We start from the raw sequence: 23,636 nt of genomic DNA on the forward strand, positions 1-23,636 counted from the left end.
GGGCTTAATTACTAGAATTAAGACGACTTGGGTTCTAGAGCACAAGAAGCTGCAGTTTGTTTATGAGAATCCAAAATCTGAAACAAAATATCAAACTATTTCTAAATGTCACTGCTACCAGAGATTATGGATGGAGAAAGCAAGGGAAAGTGATCATATTGATATATACTTCTGAAAGAACAGAGATGACCGTATAGAATAGAATGGGGCAAAATTGTCATTTTAATGACCAGATAGACTTCCTCAGATATAGGTTGTCAGTGGTCAAGTCTTTAATTAAGCAATATGTAGTTAGTAAATATGTGTTTTTTGAATATACAAAACCCTGTTGACCTGCAGTGTGCCTTTGTGACACGAACTTTACTGCTAAGATTTAGCTTTTTCTACCATAAAGTTAGGATAGTAATAGTACTCCCTTTGTAGCATTGTTGTAACAATAAATGAGTCAACAGATGAAGTATTTAGTACAATGATTTGTATGAAGTTGGCTGAAAAAATACTGGCTGTTATAATTATGATTAGCAGAGGCTCTTTCCTCTCAACATTTTACAAGTATAGAATGGTGTAATTCAAGCTTTTAATTGAGGACATTTTCTGACCTCTATTCTTTTGCACTCTCTTACATCAGAGTTACAAATATGTTTATGTAATTATTTGTCACATATCAATGCAAGGCAATTAAATTAATTCTATCACATCCAAAAGCTTTTATTCAGTTTGATTAGTTATGTACACAAGGACAAGAAGCCAATTATCTCATATAAATATGGTTATGTTCCTTGCCAAGCTATCTTCTTACTCTTCCATGTCTTTGATTGATTCTTTTCATGTCTCAATCACATCTCCACTACTATCACAAACACCTTTAAATTATTATGTTTGTGGATCTGAGCTGAGCAACCTAGAGTTTGACCCAAAGGAGAAGCTTTGGCAATTTGATCTCTTGCCTCGTAAACTTCACTTCTTTCCTTCTACTTGACTGGAATGCTTTTAGTTGATCCTCCTAGCTCACAAAAATCAATTTCTGAGTCCAGAAAGTACCACACATGAATCTCAAATTTCCTTTTAAATGGAAGGCTGGTTTCACATTCAGTTTATCTTTATCTTAGATAGAGCCCTGCAATTGCTTGCTTTCCAAAGTCAGTGACCAAACAAAGACAATCCCCAGGATACTCTGAAGTCCAAGACAGGGCATTATTTAACTCTGTATTCTAAATTTGAAGTAGATTTAATAGTGAAAGATCAAAGAATGCTCTCCTGTCTTTCACAGTGATAACCATTGGGAACATAATTCTAGCTCTGGTTTGCCCTACTATTTTTTTCTTTTTTAAGATTAGAGCTAAAGAACTCCAAACACTGAAAGTAACTACAGGTGAATACAGAGGGAACTGTAAAGAAGCTTATCTTGCTTCTTTTCATTATCTACTTTCTTTTTTGTCAGATTTCCATTTCATTGTTTCAACAGAATATAGGCTTATTATAGAAAAAATATTATTTCCTTTTAATATTTAATTTTAATTTTATTTTTGTTCCTTTAAAGTTTAGTAGATTGTTAATTTGTTTAGAAGTGTGTATTTTTCCATTCAGATTGGCTTTGCCTGAATGGAGGTAAAACTCTATTAAATAATTTTTAATTATAATCATATGTTAACACAAATGATATTTATTTAGCACTTTATAGTTTACACAGCTCTTTCAAATGTATATTACAACAAATGAAGAATTAAAACTTCATAGAGTTGTGATGAATTGCATGAGGACATGAATGTTACCTGTTTTAATCATCATTATTTCCCCAGACCTACAGAATGCTGGGCATATAATCATAGCATATGCTCAATAAATTGGAATAAAAGAACAAACATTATCACAGAGTAAGTAAGGAAGCCAAGAATGAAAACCAGATCTGATTTCAAATGGTGTGCTCCTTATATGATGGCATCTTGTGGAAACTTTTATCCTTTGCCTTTCTATGAAGACTTGCTGTTCACACAACTGTGAATAAGGATTATAATTACATCTTAATTTGAAAAAAAATATTTTTAAGATGGTTTTAGAAAAATTCTGCCCATAGTTGTAGAATGAAATTAAGCCAATTAAAAAAAAATGTAGACAAAGTGGAATGGTTTAAGGTCAGAAAACTTTGGTTTAATACATTTATCACCATGCAAATTCTTGTCAGGCCTTATATATGCATAGCTATGGTATAGGAAGATGTTTTAAAAAGCATAAGATTCTTTGAAGTAATGCAAAAAAAGTAATTAGCAATTTTTATATTTTTAAATGATATCAAATGCAAAAGTCTTGTCATGAATAAATAATAAATAATATATCTCAACTGTCATCAAATGTGACTACAGACACACAGGGAGCTCTTCCAGCTTCTGAGATCTTGCCATGAGCTTCATTTCAAAGGGTTTTCCTGGAAATCACAGATCATTTAAACTTTATTTTGAATGATAAAATTAGCAGCATGCATTTACACGAAAATATGTAAAATTGCTTTTCAAATTCTGTATATAGAAAGATATGTACGGAAATAAAGAATTTGGAAAGTAATTTTATATCCATATTTCAGTCTAGAAAAAGAGGAACATTTTTAATATGTTTTGTGACTGTAATATATTTTAAGATAATAAATTCAGTCTTAAAATAAGTTTTAATATGTTTTAAGACATTTTCTGATCACCTGGTTAGTCCGTTTCCCTTTGCACTGCTTTATTTTCTCCATAGCAATTATAACTGGGTGACATATATGTTATTTTTTGTATTTTTAATTGCCTTTGCTAACTCTACCACCTACTTAGAACGTAAGATACGTGAAGGTGGGACATTTTTTCCTATTTTTTTCATTGCTTAGTCTGCAGAGTCCATAAAAGTTCATGGTGCAGAGCAAGCAATCCATATTATTTATTAAAAAAATAAATTACGTCAAATATGCTATTCAATGGGCTTTGGAAAAACTCTTCTGTTATTGTGATGTTAACCTTATTAGAGACAGAGGGATTATAAAATCATCAGCAAAGATAAGTAGTACAAATATAAATTTAATTACAAAATATATCACGCTAATTGAAATCACATTCAGTCCCATCTTTGAAGAGCAGATAGCTGGTGAGATTAAATAGTCTCAAATTCAACAGTATAAAAGTTAAAACATGGTGAGAACAGTAGAGTGCAACTGTGATACTAAAAGAATCATTTTGACTAAAAAGAGCGGATGCTTCTGAGGTTCTAGAAAATAATTCTTCCACCACTACATCGTGTAACTCACTGCTGTGAAACTGGCTTTACTATAGAAAAGTGAATGTGATCTGTTGTTCACACAGTTTAACTTGGTACAACTTAATTTCTCTCTCTTCTTATTACTACAGATTATCTCAAATACATGGCCACATCTTACTCCTTTTTCTGATGTCATTTGTCAGAATAACGAGGCTGATTTCTATCTTTTTATGCTTGGCCTATATTTCTTCTCCCTTCAAGATTCTGTAACAGGCACCAGGCTCATTTTCTGCTATTTGTAATCTGAATGCGTAAGTACAGTACATATGACTTTCAAAGTACTATTGAGATCTTGAACACTTCTACACAAACATGTTACAATACAGTATTAAACTCTCAACTTCTTCCTCCCTTCCATATTGATTTACCTGTTAGTTAGATAAATCTACCTACCTAATTATCTCTCTCTCTCTCTCACTATCTATCATGCCAATCCATAAATGCCAAAGTAAAGAACAGTTTATGTAACTATGTAAGTAATTACAAGGAAAATATCAATTTCTAATAACAATCAGTATCTTATAGCCTCACTGTATTATTTTTATAGGTATTGCAACTTAAGGATCTATTTGATACCATATGATCTCACTCATAAGTAGAAGATAAAAACGACAAAAAAAAAAACACACATAGCATTGGAGATTGGAATGGTGTTTACCATTGGGGAAGTGGGGAGGGGGGAGGACAAAAGGGGTGATTAGGGTCACATGTGAGAGGATGCACTATATTTAGTGTTCGGGTGTTGAACATGATGTAATGTATACAGAATTGGAAATATGATGTACAGTGGAAAAAAATAAAAATTAAAAAAAAAGAGTGTTTATAGCTGTTTTACTCAGAGTAGCCCTAAACTGGATCTCAAGTGTCTACCAGTAGATGAATAGATAAACAATCCATATTTGGATATATCTATATACTGGAATACTACGCAGCAATAAAAAGGAACAAACTACATGCAATAACATAAATGAATCTCAAAAACATTATGCTGAACAAAATAAGCCAGATACAAAAGAGTACACATTAAATGATTCTATTTGTATGAAATTCTATTAAAAATCTGATTTATTTTGACAGAAAGCAGATAGTGGTTGTCTGAGGTTTAGAGTCTGGGGTGGGAGGACAGATTGGCTAGAAAATGGCACAAGGAAACTTTTTTTAATCTACTCACCTACTGATGGATATTTGGGGTCCAGTTTGGGGCTACTATGACAAAGCTGTTATAAATATTTTTGTACGATTCTTTTTTGATGATGGAAATGTTCTATATCTTGATTGTTGTGTTGGCTATATGAGTGTAGACATTTGCCAAAACTCATTAAACTGTACACTTAAAATGGAAAAAAAAATAACAGTACCAAATAATTATAATTTGCCAAATGAAATAACTGTGTTATAAGACCCAGTTTTACTGAATAGAGGGCTACAGAGTACTTGATACTGACCAATGCAGTCACTGTAAGATTAAAGATAGTTCATTTTATATCAGCTCATGATGGTCCATAATTGCTCTTTCACAGATCAATAAAGTTTCTTAATTAGTATCTAGTGTGAGATAGTTTTGTGTGATGTAAATATCAGATTAGAAGGAATTAGACTTTTAAATATCCCGTATTATAAGGATATTTCTGGAGATGTAATATCTTTAAGTGTTCTAACTGTAAAATGATAACATGGAGTTAAAGCTCAAAATATAGTAAAGAAAATGACACTAAAAAAAAAAGGATCTATTTGATTTGCAAAATGGTGAAGGCCTATTCCTTATCTTAAATTATTTTTCACCCCTCTAGATAACTTCAGGAACCCAGATTCAGCTAATGGATGGAGCAATAAGTCAGTGGTTACTGAATTCATTTTATTGGGTCTCTCTAGCTCTAGAGAACTACAGCTCTTCCTTTTCTTTATCTTCTCTGTGTCTTATGGAGCTGCAATGTTGGGAAACATCCTTATCATACTCCTGGTAATTACAGACTCTCACTTGCATTCTCCGATGTACTTTCTCCTTCTCAATCTCTCCTTCATTGACATGTGTCAGGCTACATTTGCCACTCCCAAGATGATTGCAGACTTCCTCAATGAACACAAGACCATCACCTTTCAGGGATGCATGTCACAAATCTTTTTCTTGCATGTTTTTGGGGGTAGTGAGATGGTGCTTCTTGTTGCCATGGCCTATGATAGATACATTGCTATATGCAAACCTCTGCACTACATGAGCATCATGAGCCGAAGAGTGTGCACTGTTCTGGTGGGGGTCTCCTGGACCATTGGCATCCTGCACTCAGCCAGCCACCTGGTGTTCACAGTCAATCTTCCTTTCTGTGGACCCAACAATGTTGACAATTTCTTTTGTGATCTGCCCCTCGTGATCAAGCTTGCCTGCTTAGACACATATGTTTTAGAGATCCTGGTGCTCACCAACAGTGGCCTGCTTTCACTTATCTGCTTTCTCCTTTTGCTCATTTCTTACACTATTATGCTTGCTACTGTCCATCACCAAACCTCTGGTGGGACGTCCAAGGCACTTTCTACCCTATCTGCTCATGTCACTGTTGTGGTTCTTTTCTTTGGCCCAATAATCTTCATCTATATCTGGCCCTTTGAAAGCTTCCCAATTGATAAATTTATCTCTGTGTGTTTTACCGTCTTCACTCCTCTTCTTAATCCCATAATTTACACACTGAGGAATAAAGATGTAAAGGAAGCCATGAGGAAGCTGAGGAACCGACACACAGTTTCCAAGCAGGTGTTTTAGACAAGGTGGGGAAGTAACATAAATGATTACTTCTTGTTCTTTGTAATGCAGATATATGATTGTTATTAGTGTGTTTTTATCACAAATGGTCTTTCACTATTAGAAGACCTGAATTTGATGATCTAGAGTTGGTAAACACAGTGCAGAATCTCATATTGTGATACCAGTTCCAGCAATCTGTGGTTCCCCTCATTATCCCTGAAACAACAACTATGTGTATTAAAATTCCTAAGTAGTTTTTCCTCTTATATAGGTATTGTTAAAAAAAATCTTGTAGAATTTTAAAATTTGCTCCATATTAAAGCAGATTAGCTAACACATCTAATTTGATTGGGGTAGTGTAGAAATCAACTTAGCATTCTTTGAGTTAAAAAGAAAATCTGCTCAGACATGACAGGCTGTATGAAGAACCTTCTACTTTTATTAGTTATTATTCATAATTATTTCAAATAATAAGTTGATTTCCATAAATTGGCTGCAAAAATTCCACATTTACAAACAAGGCATTTGTGTTTATAAAATCTATTTTTATTATACTCATTATTTATGCTAAATTTTGAATATCTGAATTCTGTAGTATCAATTATTGGACTGAGTTTTGCTACTGTGACTTTGAAACAAATAACACATCAAAAAATGTCACCAAGTCCATAATTCAAATTACGAGAATATTCTTCCACCCTCTGGGAGAAATGTCATAGCATTTACATACAGATGCTGTTTACATCACTGATAATAAACCTACCATCAGTTGAAAATTATGTAGAATCTGTGAATAGTAACTGGTTTTGTTCAATTAATTTTATTTGAATGTTTAAATTTGAAATTAGTCACAGAAAGCACAGATATTTGTAATTGGAAAATACACTCCATACTTATTTTTCTCAAACTGCAAGTGAAATCTCAGAAGCATTCTACCAAATCATGAAACAAATAGGAGAAGGAAGGTAGGAAGGTGAACACAATTGATTCAGTCCCTTATCAGTCACAGGTCTGTCATTGTCATCACTGCATCTCTGAGTTCTTGCCAGAAGAAGTTTATCCTGTGTGTTCAGGATTTCAATTTAAACTTGTGTTCTTTGAACTGAAGATTTAATTGTGTTCTTGTTTTTATTACTTTGAATAGACTGCAAGTCCCTAAGGTAATTATTGTTCTATCTCTTACCATGTTTGTTGATGTACCAAAAGTTTAGCTTGTAAGCACGTGCAGTAAATGCCATAAGGATGATATAATACCCCAAGCATTGATTTCCAGGAAAGTTCTACTGTTGTTTCATACAAATGAAACATTTGGAGAGATGGAGTAGGAAGTCAGTTAAGATTGTCCATATGGATTTTTTGTGTGTGTGAGGAAGATTTGCCCTGAGCTAACATTTGCTGCAAATCCTCCTCTTTTTTCTATTGTTTTTTTTTTTTTTTGCTTGAAGAAGATTAGCCCTGAGCTAACATTTACTTTAATCTTCTACTTTGTATGTGGGATGCCTCCATACATGGCTGATGAGTGGAGTAGGTCTGTAGCCGGGTTCCAAAGCCATGAACCCGGGCAACCGACACGGAGTGCAAGGAACTTTAACCATTCAGCCATGGGGCTGGCCTCTAGATTGCCCATATTTAAGTCTTATGATTCTATGTTAGTCATTGTACTCTGTAGCAATCTTATCTTGTTTTCATATTTAGTTGTTCATGTGGGAGGTTGCTTCACTGGATGTTACTTTAACAAACTGACATCGATTCAAAACAGGCTGCATCGTTATTATTAAAATCACCACTGACAGATATTATAAAAGGGCAAAAGTCATAGTCTCATGTTCAATAAGAGCTTTCAGAGCAATAAAGACAGCTATAAAAAAGTTTACTAGCAATTAGGTAATAAGGGCAAGCAAAAATATAATAAATATCATAACATACATATGTTGAGTTAATAATCTCAATGTGGTAATCATCAGTTTTGTTCAATTCAGAGCAGCCCAATGTATTTCAGCAATTTATTTACTTAATTTATGTCAGATATTGTGGAACAATAAAGGAGAAAAAGAAATGTCTCTTGCCACAAGGAAATGACTGAATTGGGAAGCAGAGAATCATAGAGGTTTTGAATCAAAAATGGCTTAATGGTCTAGATAAGAGTTGCAGACTGGTATCCCCAGGAGAGGACATTTAGCTGACTAGCCACCAGAAAGACCTCATAATTGAAATTAACTAAATGTATTTCCCCGCTTCAAGTTTGGCCCACAGACTTACAGACCCCGAGATCTCAATTTGTCAATAATTGCAAGAAACTTGGAGAAATTTTTCAAACTACATTGAAAATATAATTGTCAAACAAATCAAATAGTCATGGCACTATGATTAAAATAGAAGCCAAATTATTAGGAAGTGGTTTCGTTGAATCTATATTAAAATTTAAAGTTTTGGTTACTTGATTGACATATCTGAGATCCTCAGAGTTTTATTGCCTGACAGGGAAACACCCACATGAACAATTTTGGGATAGACCCTATTATAATTTGTCGCAGTGACTCACTCTGTTATTTATCCATACACTCAGGGCTGCATACAATCTTTTTCAAGGTGTGTTAATACCTCTCATCAGTTTAAAGTCAAGACTCCCTGGCCCAGGAATCATTTTAATTGAGAGTTGGCATATGTTCTCCTATCCATTATGTATGCTTATAAAACTTAACTCTCAAATGACAACCTTATTTTATTATTTTTAAAGGTTTATGGGTCAAAGATCATAAACAGCAAATTTAAAGAAAATATCTATAACTGGTAAACAGAAATAGAAAAAAAATTCAATATAACAAGTCATAAAAATGTAAATTAAAACAAGAGAGAAGTCTTGTGTCCCCTATTAGTATGACAAAGAATAAAACAAAAAAGTAATACTAACTAGGACTGAAAATTTGGAGATGTGGAAGTTTTATTTAGTCAAATACTACTGAAAAATTTCCAGAAAACAATTTGGTGTATTTATGAAAATATGTCTTTATTCATGGCCCAATCATTATATTTCTATGAGTCTTCTAACTTGAGTGATGTATCTTCTAATTCTGAAGCATGAAAGTAAATGTGTATGTATGTTGGACATCAAGGCCTCTAGTAAATGCTAATATTTCTTCCATTTTCTGGGAGAATGTTCTTGCATTTACTTAACAAGAACAGAATAACCTCGATTCCAAAATTTGAAAAGCATCATATAATAAAGGAGACTTTTCTGCCAATCTCACTTGAAAACAAAAATACAAAATTCCTTTAAAAAAACTGCAATATGAATCCAGGAATACATAAAAACAGGAGAAAAAAATAATGATTTATTTAAGATAACCCAGAAATGCAATGTTGGCTTAACTTTTGACAATCATTCAATATATTTCACTGTTTTCACAGAATAAATGAAAATAAACATACAATTATCTAATATATGCAAGCAAGTATTTTATAATAATCAACAAACATTGTTGAAAAAAACTTTCCTAAACTAGAACTAGAAAAAAATGTCTGTGCATGAAAACTTCAATATCAAGCACAAAGCATATAATAGTACCTAGAAATAACACTGCTATCTACTCTACTGATCTGAAATGTAGTCCGGAAGGCAAAAACAAGGTTAGCAAAAATTCTAAAAAATGTGATCATCGAGTAGAAAGATGTTGGATTCACAGCATATCTAATTCAGAAGAATTTTGGAGGTCAACTGAGTGGTTAGCAAAAAATACTAAATTATTTAAAAACAAATCTTGAAATAATGAACCTTATCCACAAGTAACTTCACTCACTGACTGAACATGGACCACTACTTGTAAAGAAAGAAAGAAAAAATCCTGCTGTCAGAAATGCAAAATTTATAGTGTCTATCATTCAATCAAAGATTACTAGATATATTAAGAAGAACAAAAATATGAATTATAACCAGAAGAAATTAAATTCATATAAATAGACTCAGAAATTACCTAGATAATGGGATTAAAAGAAAATAACTTTAAAAGAACGAGTAAAAATATGCTCAAAGATATAAAGAAAAATACTAACATAACAAAGACAGAAATGGAATTTATTTAAAACAAAAAAATGGAATTTCTAGTGACTAAAAATATAACATTAGACAGAATATTAGTGGAGATTATTTGTGCAATATTAGTGCAGATTAGACCCTATAAAAGAAATGATCAGTAAACTAGAAGGCATAGCAAGAGAAAAATCTCTAATCAGAAGTACCAAGACAAAAATACAAAATGGAAAGCTGACTAGAGTCACAATGATATGTAGGATAATATCAGTTGGTCTAACACATATGTAATTGGAGTCCCAGAAGGAAAGGAGAAAAAGAAGGTGTACAAAAAATATATGTTAAGAAATAGTGACCAAAATTTTCCACATTTGATGAAAAATATTAAAATAGTCAAGAAGCTCTACAAACCCCAAGCGAAGTAAATTAATAGAAAATCACAAGACACCACAATTAATACTGAAAATTTGTCATAAAAACATCTTACCGCAGCCATAGATAAAGATCATAAACAGAGGAACTGGGGTAAAAAAACCGAAGACTTTTTATCAGTAGACAAAAGAATAGAATTGTTAAAGGCTTAAAAGGAAACAACAAACTTTCAATGTGATCATTGATGTAGGAAAAACATCCTTCAAAAGTTACAGTGAAATGAAGACTTTTTTAAGATAAACGTAAGCTGAGAAAATTCACGGTTGGTAGACATCCACTAAAAAACCAGAAGATTGGGGGTCAGCCTGGTGATGCAGTCGTTAAGTTTGCACGTTGTGCTTCGGTGGCCTGGGGTTTGCCCGTTCAGATCTCAGGTGCAGACCTACATGCCGCTTGTCAAGCCATGCTTGTCGCAGGCATCCCACATATAAAGTAGAGGAAGACGGGCACGGATGTTAGCTCAGGGCCAGTTTTCCTCAGCAAAAAGAGGAGGATTAGTGGCAGATGTTAACTCAGGGCTAATTTTCCTCACAAAAAAAAAAAAAAACAAAAACAGAAAGTTAACAGAAGCCCTTAAATGAAGGAAGAAATACTAGATGGGAACTCAGTTGTATAAAAAAAAAAACCCTAAAGAATACTGAAAAGGGCAAACTTGAAGAAATTAAAATATTTTTTCTAATTCTTAAATTTATGTAAAATATAATTAGATTACCACTATCAGATCTAATTTCCTACCTGAAATAAACAAAAAACGAACAGAATATATGAAATAACAATTTCTAGGCAAGGCAGGAATGTGATTCCTGTGAGAGTAAAGCAAATACATCGGGGCCCTATGTTATCCTAACCTTCCACCTAAAGATATTTTCCAGGCAACACACCACGGAAGAGAAATACATGCAAAGCCCAGCAATTTCTGTGAGTTTGAGAGAACAAGATGAAATCAGAGTCTTAAAGACATATCTACACTCCCATGTTCATTGCAGCTTTATGCCCAATAGCCAAGACATGAACCTAAATGTCCATCAATGAATGAATGTATAAAGAAAGTGTGCACACACATACAATGGAATAATGTTCAGCCTTAAAAAAGAAGGAAATCCTGCCATTTGCAACAACATGTATAAACCTAGAGGACATTATGTTACTTGAAATAAGCCAGACACAGAAGGACATATGCTATATGATACCACTTATATGAGGAATCTAGAATAGGAAAAATCACACAAGCAGGGAATAGAATGGTGGTTTGTCAGGTACTAGGGAAGGGGGTAGGCAACAGGGAAGTATTAGTCTAGTCTAAGGTTACAAAGTTTCAGTTATAAGATCAATAAATTCTGGAGTTCTAATGTACGTCCTGTTGACTGTAGTTAACAATACTGCATTGTACACATGAAATTTACTTAGAGAGCAAATCTCAAATTTTCTCACCATTGACACAAAAAATAGTAACTTTGTGAGGTGATGGATGTTAACTAACTTTATTGTGGCAATCATTTTATAATATCTATATCTATGTCTATAAAATCATCACATTGCACAACTTAAAATAATTATAAATTATACTTCAATAAAGCTAAAAAATAGTGAAACAAGAATAAAAAAACTAGCATTTCAGTTATACAAGATAAGTCCTAGAGATCTATTGTACAGTATAACGCCTATAGCTAACAATACTGTGCTGCATGCTTAAAATTTTTCTAAGAGAATAGATCTTATGTAAAGTGATATCACAAAAAAATAATAATCAAGAGGGCAGGAAGAAACTTTTGGAGGTAATGGATATGTTTATGGCATGAATTATGGTGACAGTTTCATGACTGTATAATTATCTTCAAACACATCAAGCTATATAAACTAAATATGTACAGCTTTTGCATGTCAATCATAACTCAATAAAATCTTTTCTTTAAAAAAACAGATTAAAGAACCACATCTAACAAAAATTTAAAGCATGTCAAAGTAAATTCGATTAGGAAAATTTATTGTAATTGCTATCTCAAAAGTAACATAACATTTAATAAATATTTTGAATAAAAACATTAAATGTAAAAAAGAAGTATGTTTGATGGTAAAATGTTACAATATAGTTTAATAAAGTGGAAAATAAATGTTATAGAGCAATTAAACATTAAATACACCTAATAATGGAAATGAAATGAGAAACTAAAAACCAAAACAATCCAATAGAGGTCAGGAAAAGTGGGAAAAGGAGAAAATATAGGTAAAATAAATATAAAAAATTAGCAAGATGGTAGATATAGAGCCATTTAAATAAATACATGGTATGTAAATGATCTAAGGACTCCACTAAAAGGCCGATATTTCCAGAATGAAACACAAGCAAGACCCAATTATTCACTGTCCACAAGGAAGCCACTTTAAATATAAAGACACAGATTGCTTAAAAGTAAAAGGATGGAAAAAAGATATACAACGTAAAGAGTAATTATAAGGGAACTGAAATAGGCATATCAATATCTGTCTCTGAAGACTTCAGAGCAAGGAATGTTGCCAAGGATAAAGACAGAGCTATCATAATGGTAAAGAGCTTAACCGTCAAGAAAATATAACAACCCTAGTCTTGTTTGCACCTAATTTCTGAGCTTTAAAACACATGCAGCCAAACGTTTCTTCTTATCAAATTAGATTTCCAAACTAATTTGAAAAATTACATACACGCAAAAACCTGCACATGAATGTTCATGGAAGCTTTATTCATTATCACCAAAAAAAGAAAAAAGGAAGCAACTGGGATGTCTTTCAATAGATAAACGGAAAAATGAGCTGAGGTTCATACTGCAAAAAGTAAAAAGCACAAACCTCATTTAAAATGGAATCAGGAGGCCAGAATGAGGAGCTCTCACCCCTGTTGGATAAGAGTCCAACAGGAAGAAGAAAGACTTCCTGTTTTTGACCAGCAAGAAGCTCAGCCAAAGAGAGATTGTCACAATTCAGCCAATGAAAAGCCACTACGTTTTGAACTCCCAATTTCCTCCAGAACTTTTTGTCTACAACAGCCCTCGCAACTTCCTCTTTCCCCGTATAAAAGACTTTCTCCTCCCCTTGCTGCTGGGGACTTTCAAGTGGATTGCCGTGCTTGCAGACCCCAAATTACAATTCTTTGTTGATCTTGAATAAAAGCAATTTTTGCTGAAGAAATAACTGGCTATTTGTTTAAGGTCTACAATATATAATAGAATAACATATACTATGATAAAAAAATGAATGAGCTATTAACCTGCGCAAGAACATAGATCTTAAATGCATATTGCTAAATGAAAGAAGGCAATTGAAAAGGTACATGTTGTATACACTGTATACACTGAACATATAATGTTCTGGAAAAGGCAAATCCGTAAACACAGAAAACACAATAGTCATTGCTAGAGGTTTGTGGATGGGCAAGTGGTCAATTACAAAGGAAACTTTTGTGGTGATGGATGGTACTAGAGTCTGGGGTTTTGTGTTATGAATCCAGAGACTCATAAACGTTTAAATTCTTTTTTGTTTTTTTTTTTTGAGGAAGATTAGCCCTGGGCTAACTGCTGCCAATCCTCCTCTTTTTGCTGAGGAAGACTGGCCCTGAGCTAACATTGTGCCCATCTCCCTCTACTTTCTATGTGGGACACCTCCCATAGTATGGCTTGCCAAGTGGTTCCATGTCCGCACCTGAGATCTGAACAGGTGAACCCTGGGCCACCAAAGCGGAACGTGTGCACTTAACTCCTGTGCCACTGGGCCGGCCCAAATCTCAAATTCTTGATTCTGGTAACTTTACATTCCAGAACTTATCCTCAGACAGCAATTAGAAATTTAAAGATGATTTTTATACAAATTACTTTTAAAAATGCATATTCTCAATTAAGAAAAAATACATTTTCTACAATGTGGGAATAATTATTTGATTATGTTTATAAATTGGAACATAAGGCGACTAGAAAAAACAAGTTTACAAGTTATATGTAACAACAAGGGGAAATGTTCATGATTCATGTTTAGAGAAAATAGCATTTTAAAAAGCTTCATAGACAGCCTGATCCCATTCACTAAGATAGGTTTGGGAAGTAAATACAGGGATATCAGAGAAGTAAACCTCACCTATCATTGATAATTTGAAACTGGATGTTTCAGAGGATGATAATGATAATATTAGCAGAGTTGCTACTTACTGTAAAGGAAAATTTAGGGAAAATATATTAATTTTGGTGGTACTCAATTTGTGGTGCAGTGGTGTCATAAGATATTTATTGTAATCTTAAAATTAGAGCTATACACTTAGGGCAGTGTCTAATAAAGATATAAAGTCATTTGACTGTATTGAATCACTAGCAGGAGATCTTAAGGAGGAAATAAATTCCAAATAACAGATTTTTAGAGATTATCTACATGAAAAAGTTAATAGAAAGAACAGATATCATGGAAGGGTGCTAGAAAGTATTGGCCAAAAAGTGCTCTAAACTCATATATCTGGTAAGAGATGAAGAATCAGCTTGGCACCAATCATAAATTCAAAATGTTCCAACCTGTGGACAAGGCATCATGGTAGACTGGGAAGGACATTAGACAAGGGATTAAAAAATGTGTCTCTAAACTGAACAGTACAAGTTGAGTCAAGCAACTAATTCCTCAAGAGCTCTTTCATCCTATCTATACATTTAGAATGTTGAACTAGTTGATTTCTAGTATCAATACTAGCACAAAATTCTATGTGATAATAAGAAGAAAATTCTTTCTTTATCCTTTTACATTCTGTCCTTGAATGTAGGAAAACCTCAGAAGAGGAGCAAATCAGAGCTTCACTCAACAGTATTTGTGCCTAAAAATTTGAACTAAAACTTCAAACTTTTGCAAAATTACTTCAAGTCCTTTCAACAGAATCTACTTTGTAGGATGCAGTGTTTCTATTATAAAACAGCTGTCACTGCCCTACCCTAGAGTCCTTGCCTTGGAAACCAAGCATGTGGCTCCTCTAGAACTATTAAAATACCAACATGTTTGTACGGCTGTGTAGTATGCAAAGGCACAAAATGGCTCCTCATTAATTTTTGACATTCCCAGTGGCCCTCTTCTAAAGCTCTCCTGAAGCAGATAGGACTAGCCAACAAAATTACTAATTGCTTTTCTTTCTACCATGTTACATTTTCTGCAACAGCCCAAAACATTTCCATTAGTCCTGCTGCTTTGTCCATTTGTGAAATCCTCAAAGTGATCTCCTGTAATTCTTGTGAGCAAACAACTTTTCTCTCAGTTAGCCCTAATGAAGGTGATTTCTGCTATCATAACTCTCCTCTGGGTCTCTTGGTCACTACAATCTAGTGATGTCAAATCACTAATTAGCTTCTAACTATTGTGACAGCTTTTCTTATATCCATGTGCTGAGGATAACAATGCTTCAAAGAATGAATGGTGAAGACTGAAGCCTGAAAAGACATGGGTTCCCTATATTTGCCCCATCTGATGGATCCTGAAGAATATTATTTCTCCTGGTAGGTGCAGACACCAAAGGCTGGGGATAGGAAGAATGCTGTTTTTCCTCAGCTTCCTAATTCAGTCAGAACAGAGAACACAGAGAGGCAATTATCCTCCACATTTTCAATTAATCTTTAAATATTGTGCCCATTTTGCCTATTAATTATTGTCAAAATATCTAGCTCTGAGAAGTGATTAATGGCCATATTCCTTCACTAAAACCAGAATAGGTTTACTCTTTTGATTGAATATAATTTTATTTCAATATATCATAATGTAATTACCTTTGTCATTGAACCAACTTCCTTTTTGGGGGTCATGTTTTAAAAGCCAGAGAATTATAGAATATTAAAGTTTAGGAGGGACAATTTTTCCCTTTTTTAAAAGAGAAGTGGACAACTTGAACGGTATGTAATTTGCCTAAAATTGCAAAGTTATTTAGTGAGAGGTAGCATTAGAATAGATATATTCTATAACTCAAGCTAATACCTCTGTTGTGGTCCATGATGTCTTTGGATATCATCCGTCGATTTGGACTTCAGGCTATTTTAAAGCTTATAATTTAGAATCATCTTGGTTAATACATGACAAGAAAGTATTAATATGACTAACATAGGAAAATCAAAAATCCTGCTGGATGTATCTCTTACTTGTGAAAAAAAGAGAATGCTCTACATATGATTACTATCTTTCAGAATCTTCTCACTAGTATGACAAATCTATTATTGCGTGAAATGTTCGACTCAGTTATTTCAGGATCACAGAGCACACATCTCTGAGATGTGAGGGAAAACTTCTACACTTTGAATCAAGGGAAAGTGAGATGAAGGAAAGAGAAGCCTAAATATTCGCTAAATATTGTTTTAATAAAATGATACATTATTCTTGATGCCTCAATGTCTTTACAGACCCCAAATCATATAACAATCACTGTAAGTGGCAATACTTCCTAAAAAATATTCTTGCTAATTTTTAAAAGAAAACTTGTATGAAATTCTTGTAGGTTAAGTTGCTGAGGCTTCCCCTTGAGAACATGTTTAAACCCCTGAAGAATTGCATCCAGACTTCTGAACCTGTCTGGTGAGGGTAGAGTTGCAAGGAAACATTTTCCTAGTATATGTAGGTAAATATTCAATACTTGAAGCTGCAATGGACACTAGGAAATAATCCAGTTATCCTTAGTGACATATGATTGGTTTTAATTTCTGGCTGTCTCAAAGTTTTTTGTGATCATTTAGTTTACTGCTACTGAAAACAGAAGCAATATGGCTATAGTTAGGCTAAATTCTCTGCAAAATTGTGAAACAGAAGATTTTGTTTTGGGCATTTCTTACTTTTTACCTATTCTTTACCTCTTAGATTCTTGACTGTTTCAAGGGCTCCCTCAGCTACCTAGGACCTACATTAGGATACAGCATCCTGCCCTATCTCATCTCTTTGAAGACAATCCATCTTGCCTACGGACACCCTGAGTCTATTTCCTTCTTATTTAAAAGTAAACTTCTTTATGATTCATCTCTTCAGAACCAGGTCTATTTTCTTAGGAGATGTAGAAGCAACAACTAAATTTTTTCCAAACTCTTTCCATTTTATCTTAGGAAAGTGACAACATTTTTGTCAGTATTCTTCTGAAGACCACGTTACAGCATTTGTCTTCACAGTGAGTGTCATATCTCTGATCTGGGTTATGGTAGGAGGGTGAAGGGAGTGGCGATGCTAGAAAGCTTGTGAAAGATGTATCTTTGAACTGGTAGAGTTTTCTGGTGCCCGTATCTCTGGTCTCTATACTCTTACTTTCTCGCTTCATCTACTAATCATAATATCTGAGATAGAAGTACTGGGGAAAGATTTATTTGATAGAAGTTCAAATAGCAGGGACCTGAGGGTCACCTAGAACAATCCTGTATGCATGCATTAATTTTCCTTCAAATATTATATGTCAGATCACATCATCTTTGGGCATATAAAATTATCAGAGAATAATTACTTATTCTGATTAGAAATAATGCTTTATTAAGAACATTTACATATATGTAGTCATTACAATTGATTGAAGATTTCTCATCTACATAATTTTTTAAGAAAAATTTTCAACGTCTCTTTGAGTATAATATTATTCTCAGTATTTAATGCTTGAGGATCATGAGCCCTGAAAGACTCAATGACCTATTCAGTGTCATAGAGCTGCCCAATGACACAACTGTGATTTTAACAGAAATATTTTATTCTAATAGCTTTCTGTTTTCTCTACAGTATAGTAATTTTATTTGGTGTGAAAAGACAGACCGTTTCATCTAAAAAGGAGTGTGCTAAGGGGTAAAGGGAAATGAGGCTCATCAATTTCTCTAAATAAACAAGAGATTATGAATGTTAGCAAGTGATCCTCAGAAAGGCAAGTTATAAACCTAACTACTGTGTCTCTACTGCATAGCACAGTGCCCTGGGAAAAGCAGCCATTTACTTATTTAAAGAGTAAATGAACAAAAAATTAATGCATTTACATTATAAGTAAAGGATTTATATTTAGAGGATATTTATTTAGAGTTTCTATTGCTCATCACTTTGATTAAATCAATTTGTCAAGTGTTTTCCTCCTTGGAAAACAGGGTCCTTTCTTTTTCTGGGCACAAGAACAATGACAGTGGAAAATTACAGCTTTGCAGAAGACTCATTGGGAGGATGATTCTTGTGATGATTTTCTCACACAATTAGATTGGGTTTTTTATTTCTAAAATTTCAGAAAGTCTTCTCTGCCTGCAAATGCCTCCTGCTGCCCCATTCTGCTGTAGCTCCAGTTGTCCCTGGCAGACTCATTCCTTGTGCTTCAGGCTTTACTCTTTCTGTTAGGGCACATGTGAACCCATATTAGTTGGTTCAGTGGGATATTATTTCCTTTCTTTTATATAGGGATTTGATGCAATATTTATGTCAAGGGGTCAAAGAGTAAGGGTGTTCCCCAGGGAAAGAGAGGCCAGGATGGGTGTCTGGAGTTAACCTGGTAACAAAAGTATCTTGAAAAATGATAAGGAGGGGAGAAACTCGCTGAAGAGAATGTGATGGCTCCTCAAAGACAAACTTTTCCCACTGTATAATTTTACCTGTATCCTGCTGTGGCTTCAAACTCTACTTGCTAACCTCTTCTGAAAATCTTGGAGTCATAGTTTTGATATAATCTGTGATAATATGTAAGTTAATTTTTGGTGGGTTTTCTAAAGAATTGGAGAATTAATATGTAGGGGTGAGTCCCTAAATTTGGTTCCTGGGACTTAAAATTATTCATCACATGCCCTGTTGTTATGCATAAATTCCTCAGTGAAACTCAAGGAGACACCAGGCAATTTGAATTATGATCTAAGAAGACATTAACATCAAAAATGGCAGGTGATTAGAAATAAAAGATAAATAAAAGTAAAGTAAAAGACACTCTCTCCCAAGATCTGTAAAGAAAGATTCTCAAAAGTAGATACTTCTTTACATTTTACCATTTATTTTCTTATTCACCACACAACTTTTCTAAGTTCTAGCTAGCTTATAAAAGTAAAAATAAAAGGGAGAAAGTTCTGATAAAATAGATTGTAGAATAACTGAGTAGAAAAGAAAAAAACATTTTTCTCATGGTCTGAATTTCTTAGTCTGAATACTCGTGCAATATGACTATGATTTTTAAGAGCCCCATCAAATCAAGTAAAGTATCAATCATAATTCAATAATATGTCCATGGTTATTAACAACAATGGCTGAGTTTAAAGAAGCTTAGTATCTTCAAGGAATACTTGAAAGAAACAAATACCCTAGATTCCTTCATGTAATAGAATTCCATGACAAGATGAATCCAGCTCTAGGAAGAGTTCCAGTACACTCTGGACCTTTCAGCTTTGCTATGGTTTTGTATTTCAGTTTATATAATTTGTAACTAGCTAGAGAAGTAGGTAAGACCTAATCGCTTAAAGCAAGGATTCTTCCTATGAGCACTCTCACACAATGTGATGCTGTCTCTTTCGCTCCTATTTTAATTTTTAAAATATGTGACATACACACAAAAATGCACAAAGCAGAATTGCACATCTTGACAAGTTTTCACAAAGTGAACGCTCCCATGCAACTATCAACCACATCAACAAACAGAGAACTACCAGCACTTCAGAGCTCCTTTCTGACCCCTTACTGTCCTTATTCCCCTTAAAGGATAAACAGTCTTGGAGCTTTTTTAACACCAAAGATTAGTTTTGCCTATTTTAGAACATTATTTAAAAAGGTTCATACAGTACACACTCTTTTGAATCAAACTTTTGGTGTCAACATTAAGTTTGTGAAATTATCTTCCTCTGTGTTAGATATTCAAAAGAATTTACATCATTTACTGTGGAAAAAAGGATTTAAATTTTGTCTCTGTAGATTCTTAAACTGAATTTCTGTAATGTCAAAAAAGCTTTTCAGATATTCAGTTTCACTTGTAAATTAATTGATTACATTCCTTAAACTCATGTAATTGGATATATCAATTGGTTGAACACCCTGGCAACTCTCCCCTCCACCCTTCAGTAATTTTGTTGGCTGTCTATATAATTTTTAATGATGCATGAAAACTTAGACACCTAAATATATGTAGAAATTAGAATCCCTAAAAACTTAATGGAATTGGGAAATCAAAACCATGCTCAGTTCATTAATTGACATCTGTTTCTTTTCTATTCAGGTAACTGAAGATAAGTGACTACCAAAGTCAATGAATGAAACAAATCATTCTCGAGTGACCGAATTTGTGTTGCTGGGACTCTCTAATTCTCAGGAGCTCCAGCCTTTCTTATTTTTCATATTTTCACTCCTTTACCTAACAATACTGCTGGGCAACGTTCTCATCATTCTCACTGTGACCTCAGATTCCCGCCTTCATACTCCTATGTACTTTCTACTTGCCAACCTCTCTTTTATAGATATAGGTGTTGCCTCTTTTGCCACCCCTAAAATGATTTCAGACCTCCTGGTTGGGCGCAAGACTATTTCTTTTGATGCCTGCCTGGCCCAGATTTTCTTTGTTCACCTTTTCACTGGCAGTGAAATGGTGCTCCTTGTTTCCATGGCTTATGACCGTTATGTTGCAATATGCAAACCACTCCACTACATGACAATCATGAGCCGCCGTGTATGTATTATTCTTGTCTTCATCTCCTGGTTGGTGGGATTTATTCATACTACTAGCCAGTTGGCATTTACTGTTAACTTGCCGTTTTGTGGTCCAAATCAGGTAGACAGTTTTTTCTGTGACCTGCCTCTAGTGACCAAGCTGGCCTGCACAGACACTTATGTTGTCAGCCTCCTAATAGTTGCAGACAGTGGCTTTCTTTCTATGAGTTCCTTCCTCCTCTTGGTTGTCTCCTACACTGTGATACTTATCACAGTTAGGAATCGCTCGTCTGCTAGCATGGCAAAGGCCCGCTCCACATTGACTGCTCACATCACAGTGGTCACACTATTCTTTGGACCATGCATCTTCATCTATGTGTGGCCCTTCAGCAGTTATTCAATTGACAAAGTCCTTGCTGTGTTCTACACCATCTTTACTCCCATTTTAAACCCAGTTATCTACACCCTAAGGAACAAGGAAGTGAAGGCTGCTATGTCAAAACTGAAGAGTTGGTATCTGAAGCCCGGCCAGGTTTCTGCTGTCATAAGAAATGTTCTTTTCCTGGAAACAAAGTAAACTTATAGGGTTGTTAGCACCACAGCTTTGTTTCTAGATATTTACATGTGGAATCTCTGTGATGTTAAAGCAAATCATTTTAACCAGTGATAAAGATTGAGTAACTTGAATTAAAGGTTAATGGTGATAATAAAAAGCACAATGAAGTTTAGCAATTTTAATCTTTTCCTTCCATTGTGTTTTAGTTGTCCTTTGATTCCCTTTCCTCCTTAATTCTTAAAATTTAAGCTCATTTTAAGATAAAGTGTTATTGGTTTTGAAGTCAAGGGCATAATGTTATTTACTTGTAAAGTGTAAATACATTGGGCCTTCTGCCAACCAAAGGAATGAGTTTTACTGTATGTGAAAAAGACAATACAATTTTTTGGGGGGATCAGGAAGATTGGCCCTTGAGCTAACATCCACTGCTAATGTTCCTCTTTTTGCTTGAGGAAGATTGTCCCTGAGCCAACATCTGTGCCAATCTTCCTCTATTTTGTATGTGAGATGATGCCACAGCATGGCTTGATGAGCGGTATGTAGGTTCGTGCCTGAGATCGGAACCCACGAACCCTGGGCCACTGAAGTTGAGTGTGCAAACTTAACCACTACACTGAGTCAGTCCAAAGAAAATATATTTTTTAAAACAATTTTTTAAATTGGAAGAATAGTGATGCGTATTTACAGTTTTGGCCAGTTTTATGTCTACTCTCCTGCTATCACAAGAGAATATTATGGATTCTGTTCTGACTAGTTGTTCAGTGACTCACAGGATTGCTAGTTTTCATGCACCAAGTTCATTCTTCAGTGAAAAATCCCCTGCCACTTGGGTTTGGTGAACAAGGAAATCCACTTAAGTGGAAGTTTTCATGAAAAGTAAGTGCATTGTGTGGATTCATTAGCAAGGCCAAATATATGAGTGTAATGCTAACTTTTAGGGCTCTGCAGAAAAGCTCTGCATTCTTCAGCAGAGCACTACCCACTGTCTGAAAAGCAGATCATAGCACGCTACTGGGCCTTTCAAAACTGAGTCCCTGACCATGGATTAACAAGTGACTTTGTGACTAAGACTTCTCGTAATTTAACAAATCACAATTTCTATCAGTCAGGGCACCAAACTAGTATAAATCATAACTGGTGCACCTGGGATTAGGCTGAAGCAGGTCCAAAGGCACCAGAAATAAGTAGAAACAGTTACTCCCAGCCCCCCATGTCATGTACTTCTGTCACATCAACACTTTTCCTTTAGCTCAAATATATGGGCTCATAGGAGCTTTTCTATGACCAGTTGACAGAATAAGAAAAACTCAATTTTGGTACACAGATTGTACCTTACTACATTTTAGCTCATGCCAACAAATGGGCTACTGCTACATTATCTGCTCATTCAAGGAAACCAGATATTACACTGGTGAGGGAACATCCTTTTAGAGGGAATAGCCTGGAAGTGCTCTTAAATCTTTACCTGGGAGCAGAAGAAGTTGATGTTGAAAACTTGTCATTCAGTAGCAAGTCAATTATACCAGGTCAATTCCTCAACAGAGGTAGTAGTGATTTGTCTTTATTGGAATTGACTTCTAATCCAGATAATGAGTTTTTCTTCTCTGCTTGCAATCTTTCTCCCAGGATCAGTATCCTAGGATATAGAGAGTGCCCAATTTATGGATATGGAATTCCATAAAGATTGCCTCTGGCATAGGACACATTATACAGTGAAAAGATTGTGGCAATAGGCATGGGATGATGAGATCCAACTTTCCTGAATGATCCCAGACTCAAGGAACAATTGAATGCCCAATTAAAGGCTCAGAAAAGAGGCTGGCATTGTCATTACACATTACTTGGAGACAATGAAGTCCAAGTCATGATATATGCATTTTACAGGTAATATGTGATACTGTATTATCAATAGCTAAAATGTACATTCTAGGAAATAAGAAGTAGAATTAAGATCGTCCTTTCTTTCCATCATTCTTGGTGATCCATTTGAGACTTTTTTGCTT

At 34.4% G+C, this 23,636-nt stretch overlaps 1 protein-coding gene and 1 pseudogene across 1 annotated transcript; both read left to right on the top strand.

Moving 5' to 3' along the window:
- On the top strand, positions 5,111–6,040 carry OR4K16BP (olfactory receptor family 4 subfamily K member 16B, pseudogene; annotated as a pseudogene).
- On the top strand, positions 20,608–21,654 carry OR4K15 (olfactory receptor family 4 subfamily K member 15). Its single transcript, XM_005603367.4, has one exon. It carries the CDS (start codon positions 20,680–20,682, stop codon positions 21,652–21,654), a length of 975 nt encoding a protein of 324 aa, XP_005603424.3. The 5' UTR covers positions 20,608–20,679.
- The last annotated feature ends 1,982 nt before the right edge of the window (positions 21,655–23,636 follow it).

Source organism: Equus caballus, chromosome 1 (genome assembly GCF_041296265.1).
Source record: "Equus caballus isolate H_3958 breed thoroughbred chromosome 1, TB-T2T, whole genome shotgun sequence".
NCBI classification, from domain to species: domain Eukaryota; kingdom Metazoa; phylum Chordata; class Mammalia; order Perissodactyla; family Equidae; genus Equus; species Equus caballus.

Coding starts and splice junctions, on each gene's coding strand:
- OR4K15 (XM_005603367.4), top strand. CDS start 20,680: ATGAATGAAACAAATCATTCTCGAGTGACCGAATTTGTGTTGCTGGGA.